General features: G+C 41.1%; 1 protein-coding gene across 1 annotated transcript in view; it reads left to right on the top strand.

The window, feature by feature from the left end:
- The first annotated feature begins 4650 nt into the window (after positions 1-4650).
- CNTNAP5 (contactin associated protein family member 5) overlaps positions 4651-25744 on the top strand; it is a 985000-nt gene continuing 963906 nt past the window's right edge. The window contains exon 1 of the mRNA XM_051848810.2: positions 4651-5167. Within this exon, the coding sequence (XP_051704770.2) occupies positions 5086-5167 (82 nt within the window). The 5' untranslated portion in view covers positions 4651-5085. The remainder of the gene's footprint in view (positions 5168-25744) is intronic.

The following is a 25744-nucleotide window of genomic DNA, read 5'->3' as shown; positions in this document are numbered from 1 at the left end:
AATGATCTTGACAAGACAAATTATCCTCCAATCATTGCCCTACACCATAATATTTGAAGTAGAAATGACCCCAAAGTACTGATATTCAGAACAGAGTGACCTAATGTGATGATATCTGGATCTTCTATTATATATTGCATTGTCCATAGGTTGTAGTGACTGTTACCTATAAATGTCTAAAGACAAAGGAAACATGGAAGGAGGATTACACATTCAGAGCCTGATGGGTTAGAGCTGTTCATTATGAAGGACATTTACCATGTTTCTCCTTAGGATCCCATCAGTAAAATTAAGATGGCCAGATATACTTTCTCTGGCTTGTGGGAAGATCAAAAAATCAATGATGTGAGCCACTTGTGGAATGTGCAAAAGATAAGGTTCTATGTGATGAATGATTCTTTTTTGTTTGTTCCATGAATGGTAAAGAAGTGGAAGTGGGGACCAGTGTTGTGGCACAGTGGGTTAAAGCCCCATCCTGCAGCACCAGCATCCCATATAGGTACTGGTTCGAGTCCCAGCTGCTCCACTTCTGATCCAACTCCCTGGTAATGTTACCCTGGGAAAGCAGTGGAGGATGGCCAAATCCTTGGGCATCTGCACCCACATAGAAGACCTGGGAAGAAGCCCTGGCTCCTGGCTTTAGATCAGCTTATCTCCAGCCATTGCAGCTACTTGGAGAGTGAACTAGTGAATGGAAGACCTCTCTCTCTCTCTCTCTCTCTCCCCCCCCCCATAACTTTCAAATAAATAAAATAAATATTAAAAAAAAAAACAGTGGAAGAGCTCAAGGGAGAATCAGACAATGAGAAATGACCCTACCAATCTCATTTCTTAAAAGATTTATTTATTTGGAATGTCTAGTTAGAGAAAGAAAGACACACACACACACACACACACACGCATAACTGGTTCACTCCCCAAATGGCTGCAAAGACCAGAGCTGTATCAGGCCTTCAGGAACCAGGAGCTACTACTGGTTCTCCTACATGGGTGGCAGGGGCCCAAACACTTCTGTTGCTTTTCCCAGGCACATTAGCAGTGAGTTGGGTCAGAAGTGGAGCAATTGGAACATAAACCAGCACCCATGGGGATGCTGGAGTCACAAGGGACAGCTTAACCAACTGTGTCACAATGATGGCCCCCCACTTCTTTTTTTTTTTATATTAAACTTTCACTTAAAGTTGGGCTTGAGAATATGTCCAGATTTGTATTTTTTTTTTTATTTTTTGACAGGCAGAGTAGACAGTGAGAGACAGAGAGACAGAGAGAAAGGTCTTCCTTTGCCGTTGGTTCACCCTCCAATGGTCAATGAGGCTGGTGCACCGCGCTAATCTGAAGCCAGGAGCCAGGTGCTTCCTCCTGGTCTCCCATGTGGGTGCAGGGCCCAAGCACTTGGGCCATCCTCCACTGCACTCCCTGGCCACTGCAGAGAGCTGGCCTGGTAGAGGGGCAACCGGGACAGAATCTGGTGCCCCAACCAGGACTAGAAATCGTCGCCACAGGCGGAGGATTAGCCTATTGAGCCGTGGCGCTGGCCAGAGATTTGTCATTTTAAATACACATCTTTAGGATGTCAATTACCCATTTTCCCCCATTCCCTGTTAGTGTTATGGCTGTTCTATCTATGCAGAATGCCGAAGCATCTTCAAAACAAGTGTGAGTTACTCACTGTGGAGTAACACAGGGAGGAAAGGGAGCTCACTCAGTTTCTACTCCACCCTGTGTAAGGTGGATTTATCAGAATTAAAGCTTTGCAAAAGAATTTTAATAGGTAAATATCAATCTGGCTGAAAATGGTTTTAATAGTGATTAATATCCTACTCCTAATAAAAACTTGCTGCCAAAATGCCCCCAGAAGATGGCATTGTTTACACTACTGTCTGAGAGGAACAGCTGTTTACCCCTCACAACTTTCAGAGCTGCAGTATTCTTACTGAAATGTTAACAAATCTTAAACAAATGTCTACCATTTAAGGCAGAAAGTTGCTCTGAGAACAGGTGTGTTCGAGAGAAGGAAAAAAGCTACCACTGTAAATAGGACTTTAAATTAGGTGCAATTTATATACTATACACTGAGTGTGCATATGGACATCTAAGTACACAGTTCCAATATTTACTAATAAGTTAAAGATAATTTACAGTTTGGGGACTTCATGGTAATAAATTTCTCTGACTTCCTTTTAGGGTTTATTCTGAGGCATTTTGCTGGCACACATAATTCATTTTAACTCATCTGCCAATAAATGAAGTCAACATGTGTATAATTTGGGGAATATTTTATTTAAGCAAATATTTTTGGAAAGGTATAGAAGATGAGATGGTATCGTGAGATATTTATCTCATTGTTCTCTGGCTATCATTTTCCTATACTTAAAAATTAAGTCTCAAATGTTAGCAAGGATGTGAAGGTAGGGGAAATCTCACAACTGCTGTGAGATTGCCATGAGGGGAAGGAGGAGAAAGAGCTCATAGCACCAATTTATAGAATAATTGGCAACACCTAGTAAAGCTGAAAATAATCATTTCCTATGACCCAGAAATTATTGCAAGTGTATGTGTGAGGACAATTAAGTATTTGATACAAAAGTATATAATTTATCATATGAAAAAATTGGAAAAGCTTACAGAGTAATAATCCAAAGGATTTGTGAATAAATGTTGACATATATGTAAAATGAAATACAATACCACAGTTAAAATGAAAGAACTAGGACTCCATGTATTCAATGCATTAAATGTCAAAAATAAGTATTATATTGCCATGTACAGAATGAAACTGTATGTTACCATTTATATATAGGTTAAATACAATCAAAGCAACACTACACACTGTTTAAGGATGTAAATACATTTCGTAAAAATAGAGAAAATGCATCATGCATAGGTATGAAATGCACCAAATGGATTAAGTAGTTACTTCTACATATGTGGGGAGACCAAGGTCAGACAAGAATTCAAAAGGCACTTAAATTACATCCATAATATTTTATTTCTTTTACCAACATCCGAGTGTCACATTCACCTAGGATATTCAGACGTGTGCCATGGTTGATTACATTTCCTTTAGATTTCCAGCACATTAAACATAACCAGTTAGGTGTTTACCACATGGGGTCCTCAAAGGCCAGGACTGAGCTCCTCCAGGCCCTCACTACAACCCCATGCAGCTGGAATTTGAACCTCAGATACCCCACTCTCTGTTAGCCCCCTGCCAACAAAGCAGCTCCTTAAGCCCCCTAAAGTCTAATGTTTCAGGTTGCACCATCCCTTGGGTGTTGCCTTTCCCCTACAACTAAAGCTTTAGTGGAGGATATCTTCTGGTTGCCCCCAAATTAGTGACTTACATAATTAATTTCAGTTAGAAGCTTAAAAATAGCAGAGGGTCATTCACTTACAAGGTATAGAACCCTCAGAATTCTTACTTCCCTGAAAAATACTGAAGTCACTAATCCAGTTGCCATTCAACTATCCGTTGGCATTCCAAGGATCTGAGTCCAGCTCTATTTAAAACCACAGGGTTAACCTCAGGACTCACGCAGAAGCTGCCTGAAACCCAGCAGAAGCTGGATGTCGTGGGCTGCAGGAACCTGGGTGTAGGTAGCCTCAGCCTGCACAGCTGCTACCCCTGGGGCTAGAGGTCCGGAGAGGTGGGGGCATCAAGTTACCCTGAAGTGGTTAGAGTCCGCTGAACCTAACTGGATTGCAAGCTTCACATGGGACAAATCATTAGGGTCCCTCATTTTGTTGGGATTTGACAGCTTGCAATATAAACAAAGTAAGTTGATTTATGGCAAAGCAGAGAGTCCCCACATACCCTCCTGGAAGTCAGAGACAAAATCAGGGTTCCTTACAGAGAGTCTCCAGGAAGAATAAAGACCATCCTTTTCCTCTATTGAATGCAAATCGCTCCAGCAGAGCCCCGGGATTTCGCGTTGCAGGGCTTGCACGGCGACCCTCCTCCCTACCACACCCAGCCTCCTCCCCACGCCGCCCCTCTGTCTCCGGAGCCACCTGGAGCCCTGCAGGGCTCTCCCGAAGCAAGGCACCCATTGCAAGGAAGGAGGGAGGAGACCTGGGTGCCGAAGGCCCAGGAACAGGGTGCGGGGTTGGGGTAGCCGGGGAGCAGCCGTTCTGTTGGATCGCTACGTTGGAAATCCCAATCAACCATCACGCTTCCCTGCTAGAAACTGAACGCAAAGTGAGGATTTAATAGCATAATTCAAACCCTACTCGATCTCCCTTCCAAATGGGGTGGTGGTGGTGAGTGGGGCAACTCCTTAGCGCATTTCAAATCTCTCCACGGGAAATACTCTCTTCCTAACGCGTCCTGGCTTCCAACTCCTTTTTGCCTTCTTTCAGCAGCGTTTTTGGGAAAACCTGGTTTAAATTTCTCTCTACCCCAAATGTGAGGACGAGAGAAGGAGGGAGGAGGCAGAGAAAGAGAATGGGGGGGGGGGGAGAGAGAGAGAGAGAGAGAGAGAGAGAGAGAGAGAGAGAGAGAGAATCTCCGTTTCCTTTCCCTCCCAGGTAGCCCAGCCGAGGCGCACCGCAGCGGCGCGGGGAAACGCACCCGAGCGCGGCGGAGACCCGCCTAGGCCGCTCTTATAGGAGAGTGCGGGGCGGGCCTGGCCGGGGGCGGTGCCGCGCGGCCGCGCTCGCCTATAAGGAGCTGTCCGCCACCCCGGTGCTGATTCCAGCTCTGGCGCCCGGCGCGGTGGATTCGGCCGTGCCGCGGGCTCGGCGCCTTGTCTTGGCAACCGAGTCTGGATCGGCCCCGTTCCGGAGGCAGGGGTGGGGGGCAGAGGAGGAAGAGGCGGGCGAGGAAGGCGAGGACAGTCAGCGGGCGGCAGGTGCGGGACTGTCGCCTCAGCCGCAGCTCCGGAGGAGCCCTCGCCACGGTTTCGGTGGAGCGTCTGGGCGCGGGATGGAGTGAAAGAGCGAGTGCTTCTCCAAGGGGGGGTGGGAGGGGCCAGGCAGTGCGGAGGAGAGAGAGCGAGAAAGAGAGAGAGACAGAGAAGAGAATAAGCCGCGGCTGACGCCTGCGAATTTGGAATTCGATCCGGAGGGACCGCTCACTCGCGGGAAATGGATTCTGTACCACGGCTGACCAGCGTTTTGACTTTGCTGTTCTCTGGCTTCTGGCATTTAGGATTCACAGCGACAAATTGTAAGTACCCTGAGCTGGGGGGTGGGGGCTGGGGGAAGATAGTTGAGGTGGGAAACCATAGCTTTCAGAAAGACAGATAAATGTCCAAACGCACTCGGTGTTGTCTGCCCAGGGCAGAGGAAGAAGGGGTGAGAAATGCTGATTAGTGTGGTTACATCGCTCCAGCCATCCCAAAAGTTAGCGGAGCTCGGTGGAGCCACCCTGCCGGATTTCCTGCCCTTCTCACGGAATTGCAAAGTTCGAGGGCGCAGGGAAGCTTCCTGCTTGCTCTGTGGTCTCTGCCTGCCTCGTCTCGCCCAGGGTTTTATCCCGGGAAAGGGCCCCCATGCAGACAGTATGCATTGGCAGCGAGCTTCCAGGGATAGAGATGCTCCCTGCCGCGCGCAGTGACAGCGACTAGTCTCTCCCCTGCCTCGGATTTGCTGTATGCCCAGCGCTTCACAATGCGAGGTTCTCCGCTTTGCCCTAGGCAGAAGGCTCCAGTCGGGTATCTCGCAGCCTATAGGCGTCAATTCAACAGGAGTGGGAGTTTTGGCCTAAGAGTCATGGCCCGCTGTAGTCAACCACAAGATCAATGGCTGCCCCCATTACAGGAGGAAGAGCCTTGATACGTACCCCACCCCCCAAATCTTTGTGCCAGGAAACACATAATGAGCATGCACTAAGGGTGCCCTCCGTCGTCCAAGTCCTCACTTCAGCGAGCGCAGGGCATTTAATTTAACAGGCAGGAAGGCTGGACACCCGGGGATGCACCACCTGCACTGTGTATTTAAAGAACCCAGTTAGTCAAACTTGAATAAATCGCTGGAGCAATCAGAGGTTCAAGCTCAATTGCTCAGCTGCCTCTGTAGACAGAGGAAGGGAAGTTTTTCTAGCTCTGGGAACTCATAAATGATAAGGAATGCAATTAAGCCATCTGTGTTTTTTTCCAAAGATGGTTTTTCAAGGTCCCTCAAGTTTCTGGGTTTGCTTTCCTATCACTATCCCCACCACCAACCTTAGAATTCCATACATACTGGAACAGTTTCATTTTTTTGTTATATGCATCATTAATAATAGGAAGAGATAGGACAACACTTACTATTTAGCAGTCCTCATAGCTCACTCCTCATGCTCGCAAGTCCAAGAGGAGGTTGAGCATCTCTTTTCCCGAGAGTTATGCCTCAAGAAAAGACAAGACAACTTTAGGTGCTGGAAACTGTAGAGAAGAACCAGTATTTCCATCTATGATCAGAAGTTTTAGAGGTCTGGAATCCTTAGTTAGCAGTAATGCCTGGCAAAGGTTTTGCTAAACTTTGGGTTGTAAAGCAGGGCTGAGGATGTCAACTGCTCCAAAAGGGAGGATATAGAGGGCCCTAGCTTGGAAATTATTTCAGGGATTTATGCCGGGGCAGATTAGACTCTGGTATTTCTTCTCTTTCTGTCTTCCACCCTCTCCCTTTCCTCCTCATCCGTCCCTTCCCCTTCCTCTCCTTTGAGATTGTTCCCATGGTGTTTCAAAAAAATGACCTGAGTGGTTAGAAGGAAGTTAGGCATAGCACTAAACTAGTTTCTCAACCTTCTAGAACACTAGAGGTCAGTATTGTCCTAACAATTCAAAGGAGTGGCCACAAACTGCTTCCCCCCCACCCCCTTTCTAAAAAGTGAATACTTTGAAGACCCACAGGGTAGGGGTGAGGAATACGGTGAAATAGAGATACTCCATAGGTATATGATGTGGGCTGCTTCATGTAGCATCTTTGTTAAGAACCAGGGGGAAAATGAAATTTTCTGTAAATTAATTGAATTATGGTTAATAAGTTTTAGTAATACTCATAAAAAGTAAGCGTGCATTTAAGATGTATGTTTATCATTATTGATACAGTGATAAAGCTAATTCTGAACATTTAAAATGTAACTTTGTGATAATGAGCTTTGGTGTTTTGTCAGCAGCAGTTTAATTTCCCCATTTCCAATCAACATTTCAATTGAATGAGTGCTGCTTGCTAAATATTTTGAGGTCAGTGTTGTTAAAAGCAATGATAAAGTGTTTATTATGCTGTACAAAATTCATCAGCTCAGTGAACAATAGAATGGCAGCAGAAATTTACTTCTCAACTCTGTACCAGAATCTGTGATGCAGAACCTCCATGAAAAAAGCATTAACATTACAGTTCCTCAAGACTTCCTTTGTCCAGTCTTTCTTCATTAAATATAAGGATTGGATTAACTGTTTATCTACAGTCTATTAGCATGGGTTTGCATATACTGAAGAATATCAATTTCTAGTACAATTGTTTTTTAAGCTTTTTTGTTAAATATTTTTTCAAGATTATTCTTCCTGTAATTTGAAATAATCTCATGTCATTTGGGACAGTAGCCTTGAAAATCGATCATTTACTCAAGTCATTCTATGGTATTTAGTTACACCTCTGGATTTTGTTCAAGTGAAAAGAACTTTTAGTTGTTTCTATTCTTCTGATAATAATCTGTGATTATTATTGTTGTGTGTGTGTGTGCATGCATATATGTGTTTAATTTTCTCATAATATAACCAAAACATGGACATGTATCTCCAAGGAATAAATGAATGCATACCCTATTATAGATTTTAAAATTTTTAATTAAACAAAATTAAAATAAAGTCACATTAGAAGGGCAAGCTACAACATAGCTGTTATAAATGTGCAGAGAAAATAATTACCTACCAGTAATGAAAACTCCGGAAATTTCCCCATTCTAGATTTTCAGGATATTATATAGCTACAATACTTCCTTTGCGTTTCCCAGGGGGAATTAGTTAATTTCAAATGTAGACATAATAGGCCAATGTTAAATGAAAAACCCATTTTACATATCCTATCAACTCCTCTGGCACCAACAGAAGCATGCACCTTGAGAGTTGGTTAAAGGGAATCCAGGAATTGGAGGAGCTAATGAGTTCTAGTCCCAGTTCTGCTACAGCTCAGGAGTCAAGCACTCATCTGGTTATTCAACCTTCCAGCGCTCACATGCTTAGGCAAAAAGCAGCAACTGTGATATGTGTCTACCCTAAAACAGAAGAGTAGCTAAGTATATAACTGAGGAGGGACTTCTGACTATTATGATGAAAGAACTTGCATTCAGGAGATAATAAGAATGCATTGGACACATATGGGATCACTATCTATGTGATTTTTGAGAAAAACATGTATTATGTTATCATGAAAAGCTTTAGTTTTGACCGGTAAATCATGTTGAACGATCTCCAAATACTTTAAATATCTGAAGTATCTAACTAACTTATTGTTGCCACATATTATGCTCACACAGATATTGCCCTGGGAGAGGAATCAAACATTTTATTCTAGCCCTTTCTCACAAGCAAAATGTCATCTGAGGTATATGAAGATGTCAATTATATTCATAAAGATCTCCAAATAAAGAGATGAACTGTATCTTGAATTATCTAATGCTTGTGCACAAACTCAATCAATAGGTAATATTATAAATATGAAGGCCAGTCTGATTTTTCTCAGCAAGAGACTGTCTGTGATACAGTTCTCATGGCATTTATGGTTAGCATAATTGAAGAAAGCACTTTTAATGCACATATAAAAGAGTCCTAAAGATGTTCTCATTGTTGAATTCACTTATTTTCAATAGTACATTTGAATTATCTTTGCCCTCTTTTATCATAGCCCCCTATCTCCAAACCAGGTTGATATTTCTACAACTGGAATATGTAAATTAAACACCAAGCTAGTAATTTCCACACAAGTATCCAGAATTATGACAAAATTTGTTTTCATTTGAATAACTTCCTCTTCCTCCCCTTGGTTCTTGTTCTAATGAGTGATCATCTTCCAAATTGCAGTTTTTTGCTCGGCTCCTCTGCCTAATATCATTCCCATTCTTTCCTGGGTACCAGATTTCTTTACTGAATTGCTTCACTTTTCACCATTTGTTTGTTACAAAGAAAGCAATGTAATATGGTATTATCTGAAATGTTTGTAAAACCTGTAGTTGGCAATCCAAAGTATTTTAGTTCCTAAGACAGAACTGTCAGAATATAAAGTGTATAGACAATAATAATTATTCTCACTAGACAGGAAAGTGGGGACAGGATCTTGTTAAGATCAGAAAACAAGAAGTGATCCACTCAGTAAGACTTTATTGAGAACTTGCAGTTTTCTCACTTGAAACCAATAGGGAATGACATTTTATTTCATAAGAGACAATGTCTTCATTAATGGAAACTTTGAGGCTGGTGACCTGTGAAGGTTATTTACTTTGATAATCTTGGTATGTTAAATTAGGAATTGCATCAAATGATCACATAGGCCCTATCTACCCACAATTTGTTTTTGTCTTTTTCGTCAAAGTTGCCTATTCCACTTGTATATTTCTGAGCTGACTTGCACTTTGAAACTTATAACACAATTATAATTAGAATGACAACATAATAGGGTTATAATTGCTACCAACCACTATGCATTTATACATCTCACAAGTTTGCACAGCCTGGTAGACTTTTACAAATTCAATTTACAGATGAGTAAATTTAAGGTTAATAAAAGGTAATGATTTCCTCAGTATTACAAAGATAAGCAATGAAAAATTCAAAATCTGGGCCTACTCATATACTCTTTGCAAGATAGGTACTTCATTGTAATGCATTCATTGAGGTCCTATGGATAAATATCTGTAGAAATTTTGTATGAGTTCTCTATGATATTTGTCTGCGTGGCTATACCCAGAGCAGAGAGCATGGAAATAGCTGATCCCACCAGACACAGCCTGATTTATACCTTAAAGAACCGTGATGAAACATTTGAGATTTAACAGTGATTAGTAGATTTAATGCAATATGCTAAATATCATAATGGACAAAGATAAGTGGCCTCATATTTAGAAGAACACCTGATAATTTACTTTTTTATTAGTTTTGATTTAGAAAATCTTAAAGAGGAAATGACATGGCTTAATGAAGACTTGTGAATCCTTTTCCCAAAAATAACAAACATAACAATGTCATTAGTGGCACCTCTATGGGTATTGTGCCATAAATCTATAGATGTGATACTAATATTAACTGAACAGCAGTTACATATTCCATATCCCAGCAAAGGACTGTCACTGATCAAATTCTGGTTAACACACAAAACCTCAGCTATACTACTCCCACACAATATTATGGAACTCTTTCACACTCCACAAACAAGCCATACAGGCTTACATACCCTAACATTTATTTCACTGGCTGCCTACTTGCTCTAGAATACTCTCCAGATTTCATCTTCCCTCATTTTCTTCCAACCAACCACACACACACACACACACACGCACACATGGAGGGGGGCATACAACTATTTTCCATGGACTCGATCAAGTGATCCTACATACTAGTTTTCCATAGCACTTATTGTAACCCTCATCTCCCCAACTAGAATGCAAAGTTTCCCAATGTTCATATTTTAATTGTCTATATCCAACACCTAAAACGTTAGATAGATGGATAGATGGATGAAGAAATAAATCAATGATTTTTTTATTAAGCATTTTAATTTCTAACCAATTCTAGGACCCTGTAATAAGAGCCTTACTTTTAAAATGTATTTATGGGGGCTGGTGCCGTGGCTCACTTGGTTAATCCTCCACCTGCAGCACTGGCATCCCATATGGGCCCCGGGTTCTAGTCCTGGTTGATCCTCTTGCAGTCCAGCTCTCTGCTGTGGCCCAGGAGGACAGTGGAGGATGGCCCAAGTACTTGGGCCCTGCACCCGCATGGGAGACCAGGAAGAAACACCTGGCTCCTGGCTTTGGATTGGTGCAGCCATTTGGGGAGTGAACCAACGGAAGGAATACCTTTCTCTCTGTCTCTCTCTCTCTCTTACTGTCTAAAACTCTACCTGTCAAATAAATTTTAAAAAATATATTTATTTATAAGTAATAAGAATTACTTATCCCTGTTTTGGAAATGTCAACCAAATATTAGTTCTGAAAGGGCAGAAGTTTGGATGACTTGATTGGATACAGGAGCTGAGGAATGGGTCTCTGGACTTTCTGTGACTTCATTGTAGAGATGGTCTTCTGTTTTCAACACACAGCCATTTGTTTCTAAGAGAGAAAATGTCTCCATCCATCTGATCTTAGCACCAAGGTGGAGCTGCTTATGTAATTTTAATGAGTGTTTCCTATGTAGTCTAAAAAATGCATCATCACATTTCTATAATTTTTTGTAGCCCAGGGTTCAGTATCAAAAGGAAAATTTTAAATTCCACTCGCTAGAGTTTTAGTACACAATTACTGGAAATATTTCCTTTTTAATTACCATACTTCAACACTGTCCATGTCATTAGGGTAGAGAAGATGCCACTATTCATAGTTTGTGTGTGTTACTTATTTGAAAAATTTATTGAGGAAGTGAGTCTGAACTGCAAGTTCTTTTTCCTAAACTCAAGTTTTTCTGTGTGTCTGGAGAAACAAAGTTGAATAAGGAGATGTATTCCATGACATCAAGAATCTTTGAACACTAGACAACAACAACAAAATTACCTCATGTCAGAGTGCTAAATGTTATGAAAAAGGGAAACGCAAAGTACAATGGCAGGCACACAGAAGCAGGTCAAGCTGGCTGGCACATTAGTGGATACTCTTAGAGGAAAATGACGTTTAAGCACAGTTTTAAACAAGTGCAGCCTCTGCTAACTAGAGAAATAAGGGATTGTTCCTTGCTGTGGTGATGGAAGCAGCAAACTAAGGAAATAGGTAGGCATGGGAATTTCTTATTTTTATTTTTAAGCTATGACAAGTCATTGGAGATTTTTACACATTTAATTATCATAATCATATTTTTGGCTTAAAAGGATCACTCTGTCAAAAACAGATTGAAATAGGCCAAGACTAGTGGCAACAAAACTGGTGAGGAGACCTGAAGGACCTCAAAGAAAGCTGCTTTAGAATCTGCAAGAGCTGTACAGATTCAGAAAGGAAATAATGGCCAAGTAAATTCAAGACACAGGGATGCATGAGTCAGTAAACGCACAGAAGGCACAGATTTGTGGTTAAAATGCATTCCATGGCTGCTTCCATTGTTTTTGACAAATGAGAGCTATCGATGCTGGAAAAGGTGCTGTGTTCCCTGAAATGAAGTTCTTCTCTGGGAATACAAAACAACCATATTCTCAGTGCAGTATATTTCATATTTGCATGACATTGTATAGCACATGCTGTCTGTATCCATCTTCCTGATGCAACTTCTAGTCTGTAAATTATGCTGGGTTTTGTCAGGAGAGTGAGAACTAGTCATTAAGGAATGCGTGATTAAACCTCAACATCCCAGTTCTTACTCTGCCTCTGACAGGGGAGTAAACCAGAGATCATGACTGCTATCAGAGGCTGCTCAGTAGGCAGAGAAACAAGGGGATGTAGGGTGTGTCTCGCTGATTTGCTTTCATTGGTGATTGATCTACTGGCATAAATTCGATGTCTCTACATTTCTAATTGCTTTTGTGCATATTCTTGGGAGTTGATTAATGCCATCTGCTCACTGGATCAGCTGAATTGATTGAGTTTTAAAGGATGACAACAGGAATGTTGAAGATAGAAGGCAAGTGGAGGGAAATGCCAAAACACTGCTCATGATGTATGTTATTTTTAACATCCACCTTTGGAAGCAAAGATCTTCCTTTGAAGACAGTCCAAGGCAAATCACAGTCTAATGTTGTGTGCCTAGCAGACAGATGTTTTGTAGGTGTTAGTCTAGGCCACTGCTTGCTTAATGCACGTATCTCTTTCCCTCCCTGTCTCCTCCCACTTTTCCTTCCTCTTATTCCCACTCTTCCTCTAGATCATAGGGACATGCAGTTTTTACATTAACAATGACTTTTTCCCATAACGCCTTGTTCTGCTAAGGATGTATGAATAGAGAAGTAAAAAGCCTGATGAATTTAAGTGCTTCCTTGCTAAGCTATGTGGGCACTGTTACCAAATTTGAATCTTCCCAGCAAGGCTTGTTACCCATGTAGACCTGACACAAATCTGGCACCCACGGGGTACTCCAAAAACCCACGTGATTCCCACATGCCCACCCATCTTATCCCACACAACTCTTCCCAATTCCATTAATCCCTTGAATCATTAAATATGAGGGGGAAATCTTCCAATTCAAGGAGATAAGCTTTCACACTCAGAGCCCCACTGAGAGAGCAGCAGTAGAAATGTAAATGTATACTTAACTAAGAATAACAGACCCATTGCAGAAAAAAAATGCATAGAGGAGGGGAGAGAATGCTCTAAGTTGTGGAAAGGCAAACTATGGGAATATCCAGGATGCCCAAGGCAACTGTTGCCAATGTCTTGTTGTCCAAGTCGACTTTTCCTTTCTCAATATTACAAAGCTGATGAGAACAAATCAGATGGGAAATAGGAGATATTAGAATACAATGGGGGCCGGCGCTGTGGCTCACTAGGCTAATCCTCCACCTGCGGCGCTGGCACCAAGGGTTCTAGTCCTGGTTGGGACGCCGGTTTTGTCTCGGTTGCTCCTCTTCCAGTCCAGCTCTCTGCTGTGGCCCAGGAGTGCAGTGGAGGATGGCCCAAGTGCTTGGGCCCTGCACCCACATGGGAGACCAGGAGGAAGCACCTGGCTTCTAGCTTCGGATCAGTGCGATACGCTGGCTACAGCGCACTGGCCATAGTGGCCATTTGGGGGGTAAACCAACAGAAGGAAGACCTTTGTCTCTCTCTCTCTCTCTCTCTCTCTCTCACTGTCTAACTCTGCCTATCAACAAAAAAAATTATAACTGTTATTGTAATGACTGATGAGTCTCAGCATGAATTCTTTCATGATCACTTACACAAAGTAGGGCAAGGCTATCTATTGTTTCATGTGCAAGCAAAGACAGAAAGGCACATTTCTCCTTCATTTGGGTTGTTGGAGAACTGAGCGAATGCCAGTGCAAATAGGAACTTGCTCTTGCTATAGCTCCATAGGCAAACTGACTGGTGGCAGAATTTACCTCTACCTTACTGAAAAATGCAACCATTTCAGATTCCCCACTTGGCCCCAGGCTCTGTCCTCATATGATCGCTGCTCCTGAGGCTTGGCAGGTAAATTTCTGTGCTGAGAAAATCTCAAGGACAGCCTCATAGGAAAGTGGACAAAAAGCTCTCTCCAAAGAAATAAGTAGCACAGAAACCTGAACAGCCCCTTACAGAAGACGTGAGCAGGAGGGGAGAAGGTCCCTGTCCCAGGGAGCCTGAGCAGGGATATGAGTGTCCTGTTTCCTTTTCCCTTTGACCACCACTAGCAAGGGATGTAGGCAAACAGAGGAATGATTGGAATGTCAAGGAGAGCTTCATTTCTCTTCTGTCTACTCCCCATGCCTGCTGTTGGTAGATAAATGGCAAAGTGTTCTCTTCATGTTGATTTTGAGTTAAATTCAGGATCTAGTGCCATGATTGAGAAATTATAAAGAATTGTTTCATCTCTATTCAATCATTCATTGACTTCACAAAAATTTATGAAAGGCTTACTGTTCATGTCTTTCTCTGTACCGTCAGGAGAGCCTTCTTTACACGACATAACAATTGACAGAAGGGTTAGAGTTGCTTCCAAATAGCTCCAGAGAACAGCCTCAAAAGGTAACTATGGCTTTACAAGGAAATTTGACCCTGTGACTCTCACAACCACTTTATTCTTGCTCAGTATTTTGAAAATTCTTAAAAATATTATTTTGCGGTTGGTGTTGTGGCACAATGGTTTAAGCTGCCACTTGTAATGCTAGCGCTGCAAATCTGAATGCCATTGCAATTCCTGACTCTTCAGCTTCCAATTTAGCTTCCTGCTAATGTGCCTGGAAAGCAGCAGACAGTAGGTCCCTGCCACACACGTGTGAGACTTGGATGGCATTCCTGGCTTCACTGTGACCCAGACTTGGCTGTTTAAGCCATTGAAATGTGAACCAGAAAGTAGATCTCTCTCTCACTCTCTCTCTATTAAATAAATTTTTAAGCATTTATTTGTTTGAAATGCAGAGCAGTAGAAAGGGAGAGAGAGATGAAAGAGGTGAGAGAAGAGAGTGAGAGAGTGAGAATCTTTCCCCTGCTAGTTTACTCCTCAAATTCCCACAACTAGGCCTGGGTTGGAGTTGACATTGGAAAACCAGGGGCACAATTGAGGCCTCCCATGTGTGTGACAGAGGCTCCATTATTCAAGGTATCACCACTCCCTCCTGGGGTACATTAACAGGAAGCTGGAGTCAGGAGCAGACCTGGGTATTGAACCTGGGCATTCTGTTACTGGATGCAAACATCTTAACAACTAGGCTAAATACCCATTCCTCTGGCCGTTACATTAAGCAAGTCTTTCTTTTTCCTAAGTCTTTGCTCTCTGCTTCTTTTCCCTTAGAAAACTTTCCCTTTACTGCATTCTTTCTTATACACTTTCTTTTTCTTTTCTCTTTCCCTCATATTTTTTTTATCTCTTTTTGCTTCTTACCCATCTCTGCCTCACTCTTCCTGTTTCAATGGACTTTTTACTAAGTGGCCTGTTTCTCTATTTTATGGACAAAGCTAATGCTTTGCAACTTTCCCACTCAAGTTCTGCTCACTGGGAAAACAGAGTGCATGAGAACCCAAGGGAGTCTGAGAGCTCAGCTTCAAGTCGCCACCGAAGCATGTAATTTCTTGAATTTTATCATAAGCATTCAAGCAAATTTGCATTTAGCTTCATATTATATCAATATTTATATTATGAAGAAAAATATCCCCAAACCTGTAATTAAAACTGGCAAGCCATGTTTATTAACTTAACCCATAGCAGACGGACACCTACATAGAGGGACACAGGCTTAAGAACTTTGGCTTTTTCTTAATTTATGCCTTCCGGTATCCCTGTTTCTTTCTTTCTTTCTTTTTAAAGATTTATTTATTTTACTTGAAAGGGAGAATTTCAGAGAAGGAGAGGCAGAGGCAGAGAGAGAGGGAGAGATCTTTCATCTGTTGGTTCCCCAAATGGCCACAATGGCTGGAGCTGGGCCAGTCCAAAGCCAGGAGACAGGAACTTCTTTCAGGTCTCCTACATGGTTGCAGGAGCCCAAGGACTTGGGTGATCTTCCACTGCATTCTCAGGAACATCAGCAGGCATCTGGAGTAGAAGTGGAGCAGCCAGGACTTGAACTAGCACCCATATGAGATGGTGGCTTAACCTGCTATGCCACAACACTGGCTCCCAGAATTCCTGTTTCTAACAGAACAACTTCAGTGTCTCTCAGAACAACAAGCTTGCTTCTTTCCCCATTATCAACAGGTACTGAGCAGAAAGCTGCAGATTATGATTAATCAATAACAGGAAGTAAGAATGACATTAATTCACAACAGGGAACGAAACTCACAGGCTGGCTTAGTGAAGAGTAATGGAGATTTTTGGAATGGCTGTGGACAAGAGGAATCCCTTGTTCTGTCCTTAGTCTGTGCTGCCCCTGCTCTTACCATCTGTGTGTGTGTGGCTATATTCATCCACGTCTACCTTTGGACTAATGTCCACCAGGGCAGATTCTTTCACACTGGGGACAGGTAGAAACTGCCAGGATAGTAAAAGAACAATTAATGCCTCCTATTCTGCAATAATCAGGAAGCTTTTGACACAGTCAAAAGAAGAGAAACCAACAGATTGGAATGTTGGAACATTAGAGATTAGAGAGAGCATTAATACGCTTCTTCCTCAGCAGGGTTTCACACCTGCACACATTGCCAAGGGTGGTCCTTGAGGCTTCATTCTGTTCCTTACCACAGCACGATGGAACAATTTTCTCCCTATCTCCAGTGAGGAGGTACTGCCTAGGGTGGTTAGATAATTGACCCAAGGTCAAATAGCAGGGTCAGTGCTTACACTGGAATGTTAGCCCATCTTCACTGACTGCAAAGCTCATGCTGTGTTTCACTCTGCTGTTGTAATGAGCTGCATGCTAAGACTAAGCTGGTCCTTCTCCTAACACAGGATGAGAAAAGCCTGAGTCCATACCCACATTTTGCTCCAGTGTGCACGTCAACTTATTCTAAACTTGCAGATGATCGCTGCCCCAAAACTAGAAGTCACTACAGCAACCATGTTCTGAAGCTCTAAGTTTAAAAAGGGGATTTTATTTCTCAATAATGTCCTTCATCAGCTTATTGTGATATCCTATCACTAACAGTCTGTAGACCCCACAATCAAGACCCACTACAAGTGTGTGTCTACCTATTCTGCGCTCATATACTTAATCACTATGTCACCTTGCTCCATCCCTAGAATTTGATAGATATATATTCTTTTTTAATTGCATACTTTATTTTTTAATTGCATACTTCCTATTCATTGCAGCATTATTTACAGTGGCCAACTTTTGGAGCCATCTTAAGGGTTCATCAGCAGATAAATGGATAAAGAGTATGTGGTATATACACATAATAAAATACTGTCCAGTCTCAAAAAAGAAGGAAACTCTGTCATTTGCAACAACATAGATGGACATGGAGAGCATTATGGAAAGTGAATAACCTGGAGTCAGAAAGACAAATACTGCCTAATCTCACTTAAATATAGAACCTAAAAAGATCGAACTCCTAGAAGCAGAAATGAGAACAGATGTTGCAAGTAGCTGTAAGTGTAGGAAGAAATGGGAAAATGTTGGCCAAAGATTTAGGAAGATTCACTTAGGGAGAATTCTGAATTTCTAAAAGATTAAGTGTTAATTGTTCTCATCATACCTAAAAGAATGATAACTATGTAAAGTGATGCTTTTGTTATCCAACTTGATTTAATCATTTCATAAAATGTACACATTTTATGTTTCACATGTACAAAAATGTCACATTCTGGGGCTGGCACTGTGGTGCAGTGGGTAAAAGCCCCAACCTGCAGTGTCGTCATCCCATACATGTGCTGGTTAGAGTCCCAGTTGCTCCACTTCTGGTCCAGCTCCTGCTATGACCTGGGAAAGCAGTAGAAGATGGCCCATGTCCTTGGGTCCCTGCACCTGTGTGGGAGACCTGGAAGAAGTATCTGGCTCCTGGTTTCAGAACAGCTCAGCTCTGGCCATTGTGGTCATTTGGGGAGTGAATCAGTGGATGGAAAATCTCTCTCTCTCTCTCTCTTTGGCTCTACATCTCTCTGTAATTCTTTCAAATAAATAAAATAATAAATCTTTAAAAATGTCACATTCTACACCATAAATATATGCAATTATTTATATTTGTCAAACAAATTTTGTACTTGTGAGAAAGACTTCAGTTGTGGTCCTTAAAATCAAGTTTGGATTCAAATCTCTTCTCTGGAGTTACAATGTTCACCCTCAAACCCAGTACAAAGCCTTCTTTCACCCAGTCAGGGTGGATGGGAGGTTAGGCTTGACCAGTGTGCTTTCAATACCATTGTTGTTTACCATGGACTTGGTACAACATCAGACACTGCCCTGCCAGCTCTACCAGCCTTGGGGAACCTGCCTGATAGAGAAAGATTAGCAGTTGTACCAACTTATTTTCATTAACAACTGTTGGAAAGCCAGACTAGTAAATTCTTTGCTTGATTCTTAATCTCCTAAATTTCTGCCTCTGCCTTCATCCTGGGTGCATTCTTGGTTTAGCTGTGAAGTCTGTATGTGTATTTCCTATATCTTCTTTCTCAGATATTATCTTCATGCAGTGGACTATCTTGCTTAGGTTTAGAGAGGCTAAGTGATTTGTTCAATGTCCAGGGCCCTACAGTTTTCTCTTTTCCTCACCATATCTGTTATCAAGAAGCACATAGAGTATCCTGAAATAATTCACACTCAGGCATTTACTGAACTCTGGCATAGCTCCCAAAAAGAATTAGTGTTACAAAAAAGAAGTCCTTCATTATTTAACCTTTATTTTAGAAACAGAAACGTTGCATTTGGTAAATGTAGTCTTACATAGAATTCTAGTATGTGACATGAATGACAAGGAGAGCAGTGTTGGGGAATTTGAAGAGAGGAACCCCAGAACCCTCATTCCTCAGCCCCTCTATTCTTCTTCCTCTGGTTCTTCATGGAGGTTCCGTGTGTAGACTTCTGCCTTATTGTTCATTGCAAGAATATCCATATTTATAGATTCATGAAAAAGTGATAGACGCAAGAAGGTGTTGAGGAAGAGTGAGGATGGCATCCTTCCTCAGCCATGGCCAGTGCCTGGCTGGCATGCAACAACAAGGCTGTGCTGGGTGAGTACCACCTGTGTCTGTTTGCATTGGTCAGTGAGCTGATGCCCAGTTTATTCAATAGCTTATGTATTAGCTCTGTCTTAAACCACACTGAATAAGCAGATAAATATTTTAAAGGTATTGATATTGACACAAAATATTTGTACAGGTTAAATAGGAAGAATATTGTATTGATTTGACATTGAATGCATATTGATTTGATATTGACATAAAATACTTGTGCAGCTCAGATAGGAAGAATAAGTTTTGTGTTCTGTTGCACAGTAGCTTGGCTAAAGTTAACAACAGTGCAGTGTATATTTTCAGTTGTTAGAAGAGGTGCCTGTTTTTAACCCATTGTTAATCTGACTTTACTTGCTGTTATTTCATGAGTGTCAGGGCAAGACAATCTCATTGATAGCTACTGATTTGAAAAGATGGTAGCTTGCCAAAAAATTGCCTCTTCATCTTGATCTCCTTAGTTTGTAGTCAATAGTTATTTTTATGCTAAGGATTTAACTTATAAAGTGCTTTAAATTATGTACCTCCATCCCAGACTTCTCCCTTGGGATCTCCTCAAAAGAAGGGACCCCATGTTAGCTGTGATTAAATTGTCCATGTACAGCACAGTTAATGGCAAAATAATTAAACTAAAAAATTGAAGCACAGGCAGATCAAGTGAAACCCATGCACACACAGCAAGCCTGAATTCGGAGCAGTGTAGGGGCAAGTTACTGAATGTTGGCACACATTCCAGTTCCCTCTATCAACTTGTGCCTGTCTTTCTTTCTTTCTTTCTTTTGTTCTTTCGTTCTTTTGTTCTTTCTTTCTTTCTCCCTTTTTTTCTCTTTCTTTTTTTAAAGATTTATTTATTTATTTGAAAGGCAGAGTTACAGAGAGGCAGAGGTAGAGACAGAGGTCTTCCATCCACTGGTTCACTTCCCAAATGGCTGCAATAGCCAGAGCTGGGCAAATCCAAAGCTAGGAGCCAGGAGCTTCTTCCAGGCCTCCTACTCGGGTGCAGGAGCCCAAGCACTTGGGCCATTTTCCACTGATTTCCCAGGCCATAGCAAAAAGGAGGATCAGAAGTAGAGAAGCTGGGATTTGAACCCCGCACCCATACAGGATGCCGACACTGTGGGCAGGGGATTTACATGCTATGCCACAGCACGGGCCTTCTGTTTCCTAACTTTCATCAGAGAAATACACCCTTGACCTCCATCAGTTGTCCCTCTTAGTACTCTGTAATATGAATTAGTATTAATAGAAGTGGGGAAAGTATCTTGGTTTCTGATTCTTGTTGGTAACATTCCTGAGTATTTGCTTGGAACACCATCCATAGAAAATCTTTTCATTAAGATCCTCCTTGTGTTCACAACTGCCACAAGTGAAATCCAAATGTTCCTGTTGCTTGATTTAATAGAATTTAATAAATAACACAGTATATAATCTATTTAATAAACCATATAAATTAATTTTATAATTAAAATATATGTAGTATATAATGCATACACACAGTTTTTGATGAGTTATTATTAGTGTTTTTTCATGACCACTATACCTGGTAAGATTGTATATATGTATATCCTCTATGTAAAGCATTTATTTCAGTGACCATCAAGATTTATTATTCCCCAAGGTCAATATCGATCTGAGTGAATATTTATCTCTCTAGATAATGAGTTGAAATGGACAATTGGATGGAAATTAATATCTACTTATTTTCTGAAGTAAAATGTGTTTTTCCAAGAGGATGGATAAATGCTCTTAGAAATACAAAGGCATGTGCTACTGGGGCTGCTCTGTTTCAGGGTGGTATTCCATACATGTACTTTGCAGTCCTACTTATGTGGTTATTTCTATTGTTCCTTCTCAGAGCTCTGTTATCTTACGGACAGAATGTGAACTTCACATATATCCAACTTGAAATTCCAGTGCCATAATCAAGAGATAGTGATCCTTGAACACATTAATAATAAATATATGTTGGATTAATGAGCACCTTGGTCTTGAAACTTATTTAAGCCAATATACTGTTACCTGAGAAACACAATGCTCCTTCAACCATGAGATAATTAGATCAAGAATACAGGAAAGGAGATGCAATTACAAAGCAGTTCCTGTGGTTTTGATTCCTTGTTTTGAGAAAGCAATAATATGAGTTTTGTGGCTTGGAAGTATGATGTATGTGACTGAGTGTGTACTTCTGTCTATGTATCTGTAAGAATGTGTACTTCTTTATTCACAAAAGTCAGCACCACATGTTTTTAGCAGAAATATTTGGTAGCTATCTTTCAACCAAGGTGAAATTTCTTCTGAAATTATGAGCCTGGCATAGAAGTTTGTCCTGGTATTCTTGTCATCATTGCTGTATCAATTTTGGGACTGATTCACTCTCTCTGTATATGCTAAATAATGCATCAGGTTAAAAGGAACTGATAAAACATGAACTAAAGGTATATTGGTGACAATTTCTGTATGTTCTTATATCTGTATTGAAGACATACATGTTTTTCTGTGCAAATTTTCAGTTACATTCCATTATTGGCAATTTCCTTTACAAACAAGATGTATTAATCTAACCGTTGTCTCAGCAAATCTTATCCAGTCACTAATGGTCTGATAAAAGACCTGGACATAAGAAAGAATATCATAATTAAGTATAGACCATGGTTTTTAAGTCATAGGAATAAACATTGTGACAATTCATTAGTAAAATTAATTAAACTAACATCTAAGCAAGTGAAACAAAATCAATTCAAAGCAAGAATGTGTAACTTTAATGATGTTCTCACCCTCATTGATACATTGTTTAGGGTAAAGATTTCTGTGTTTTCTGTGTAGATATCAATTTTTGTTGGCAAATTCGATTTGACTTATTGAGTTTCTATAGCATAGTGTTTTGTGGCTTCCTTGGGAAATGATATCATTTTGTTTATGGGGAAATCAGAATATCTAACTGGATGGCCAATGAGAGTCACATTTTACACACCATCCATGCTATTCCACATTAGAATCTAATGCCAGGATGGAACCTCTACTTTTCTGGGCTAGGATACTTTGATTCTCTGAAACAGCCAAAGACACTGGGATGTTTCCTTGACCATCATTTTCATGTGTGTGTATGCACACGCATATAGATATTGCCCATGCACTCACTGTTAATTCATTTAGTTTGGTTTCTCTTTTAAAAGGAACTAAACAGAGCCGGTGCCGTGGATCACTAGGCTAATCCTCCTCCTGCGGCGCCGGCATCCTGGGTTCTAGTCCCGGTTGGGGCGCCGGATTCTGTCCCGGTTGCTCCTCTTTCAGTCCAGCTCTCTACTGTGACCTGGGAGTGCAGTGGAGGATGGCTCAGGTCCTTGGGCCCTGCACCTGCATGGGAGACCAGGAGGAAGCACCTGGTTCCTGGCTTTGGATCAGCGCAGCGCACTGGCCTCAGTGCACTGGCCATAGCGGCCACTTGCGGGGTGAACCAACGGAAAAAGGAAGATCTTTCTCTCTCTCTCTCACTGTCTAACTCTGCCTGTCCAAAAAAAAAAAAAAAAAAAAAAAAGGAACTAAACAGGATAGTGTTAGACCAGTGGTTTTGCCCTGAGAAGACAGATGGAAATGTCTGGAGACATTTTTGGTTGCTGTAACTGGGGGCTAGCTACTGGCATCCAGCGGGTGGAGACTGAGGTTATTGGAAAGCAATATCCTACAATGCACAGGACTTCCCTTCACAACACATGTTTATTTCGCTGAAATGTCAACATAGCCAAGATTTCAGAAACTAGTTAGATTTATCAGTCACTTATACATCATCATGTGTTAATTAAAGGTCAAAAAGAGGCTTTCTTCTGACATCTAGTCTGTAGAAAATATCTTAAACTATCAACCGCTGACTGTATGATTTCGTTCTCATCATTTCATGTTTTTCCAGATACAGGCAATGATATTTGCCCCAAATAGCTGCTATTTGTGAATAACAAATAATATAACGAGTGTTTCCTTGAGAAGGTGCAAGAACATTTTTGGACATAGTGACATTTGTTATACTTTTTATTATTTGAGAAACTAGTGGCTTGATTGTGTTCTCATCCTGGGTTTTAGGTAATGAGAATGATTGGACACAGTGTGATGAGAACTGCAAAAGAAATTTTTATATCAGTGTTCAGCTTTTCCAGACTTCTTGAAGCTCAATTTTTTCAAATCATCGTGTTAGGATAGTTTTGTCAAGATATCATGTACTATCATTTCATAGCTAAAATCTGTTTAAGAATTTTCTGTCATTTTTTCTTTTCATAGTCCTTTCTCTTGCACACACACACATATGCAGAAGTATACACATGTATATGAAAATACTATGACTAAAACCAAATATACCAAAGTAGCCCCAGATCTCAGAAAGGCTGTGAACCAATCTATTCAGATGACATTTTCTACTTCATATAGCAGCTCAACATTTAGTAAGATGGGGATCTTACCTTTGATCACTTATCTACTACAATCTGACTTTCACTATTTGAAATCCATTAAGTCAGTAACACTGGCTTTAGACTGCCTGTCCAGTGGGGCCAAAGTGGCTGGCCTTGACCTCTAATGGGTGTCTGATTTTGGAAAAAGCAGGTCATTGATTGAGAAGGCAGAAGATGCACAGTAAGAAGGCAGACCTTTGCAATTCTGTTATCCAGCCATGAATATGTAACCTGTGTTGGTGACTACTTTCCCTAAGAACATTTCTGACACTTTATGGATCTGTCCTACTTAATTTCATTGGTGTAGAACTATGACCTCAAAGGACAGCTCACTTGCTGGGAAAAAGTTATATCTGTCTTCAAAGTACTCTCATCAGCTCTGCCCACTAGAGTGTGTCAAACCAATTCTCTTCCCCCATCCTCACAATTCTTCTGCAGATACCTGAGATCAGCTACCATGTTTCTCTCAATTCTATCTCCTTATTTTCTTAAGTTTTCCTGTGACATGGCTCCTTCCATTTTGACACTCCATCCTCACATCCCCTTACTTTGTGCATGCTTTACTTTCTCAATGTTATATTTAAAATGTGAGGTCTAGAAAAGAACACAACTTTTATTTGTTCCTATTAATTTATTATGTCCACTATATGATGTCCATGTATTGGAGAAGAGATTCAGGATGGGAATGGTGGTTTACCACAATAGAACCCCTGATATGTAAGACTGATCTAACTAGAAATCACCAAAGAAATATGCTGTCAAATATATTAACCATTTTTGTCTCTACTTTGGCCCACTCACACTTTCATTTTTGAAAATTTATTTTTGGGGAGAGAGGGAGAGAGAAATAGACATATAGAGAGATGGCTGCAGAATTCTATGCTCCCATCTATTGGTTTACTCTCCAAATGCCCACATGGTTGGGGCTGGAATGGGCTGAGCCAGGAGTTAGGATCTCCATCTAGGTATTCCAGTGTGGGTGGCAAAGAGCCAACAGACCTCCCAAGGTCTGCTTCAGCAGGAAGCAGGATACAGAGCCAGGTATTCAACTCTGGTACTCTGATGTGGAACATGTGTTTCTTAAGTTCTGGGACAAACACCTGCTCCTCGCTCTGTCACCTAATTGGTCCTTACACTGATGTAAATAGCTCTCTTAACTTTGCTCAAGGTTATCTGCCAAACTTCTTGTTTGTGGTTTCTTCTAAACAGAGAGAATCTGAACTCTCACCTTCCTTTTGTCTAAACACAGCTTCCTCATGGGCCAGTTCATGCTGGCCTTTGCATACTGTCTTTCACTGGCCTGTATTTTTCTCATCCAGAATTTGTCCAACTACAACTTCATGTGTAGAATTACATTTTATATTGTCTGTGTCTACGGCAATAGGAGCTACTATTAGATACTGCATACTATGTGCCTGATCTTATCATTAATATGCATTGCTGCTAATCTTTCCCCAAACACTTTGTGGTTTATGTCATCACTCTTACTCGTTAGATGCAGAATCTTATGGTTAGAGTGCCTAAGTCATTTGCCCAAATCCATTCAGCTTTAAGTAGTTGGCCTGCCATCCAATCCTGGCCTTTGATTCTTTTTCTTTTTTTAAGATTTAAAAGTATTAAGGACCTCTAGCCAGAGCAGCTTGGAGGGGGGCTTCCAAGAGAGGAAAACCCAAAGGGGACTGGTCTGGCCTTTGATTCGGAAGCAATGTGTCTTTTCCATTGAAGAAGGGATTTTATGACTTATCCAGGAAATGAGCTCCAATAAGGTCTCCATATATCATTCTGGTTGATTGGAAGAAATTGCATTCCTTTCAGAAATATATTTTAAGCACCAGGTCTTTTTTTTAAAGATTTTATTTTATTTTTTTAAAGATAGAGTTACAGAGAGAGGTAGAGACAGAGAGAGAGGTTTTTCATCAGCTGGTTCACTCCCCAGATGACCCCAACAGCCAGAGC

Source organism: Oryctolagus cuniculus, chromosome 3, assembly GCF_964237555.1.
Source record: "Oryctolagus cuniculus chromosome 3, mOryCun1.1, whole genome shotgun sequence".
Lineage (NCBI taxonomy): Eukaryota > Metazoa > Chordata > Mammalia > Lagomorpha > Leporidae > Oryctolagus > Oryctolagus cuniculus.
Note: the sequence above shows the minus strand (reverse complement) of the source record. Positions and strands in the feature narration are given on the sequence as shown.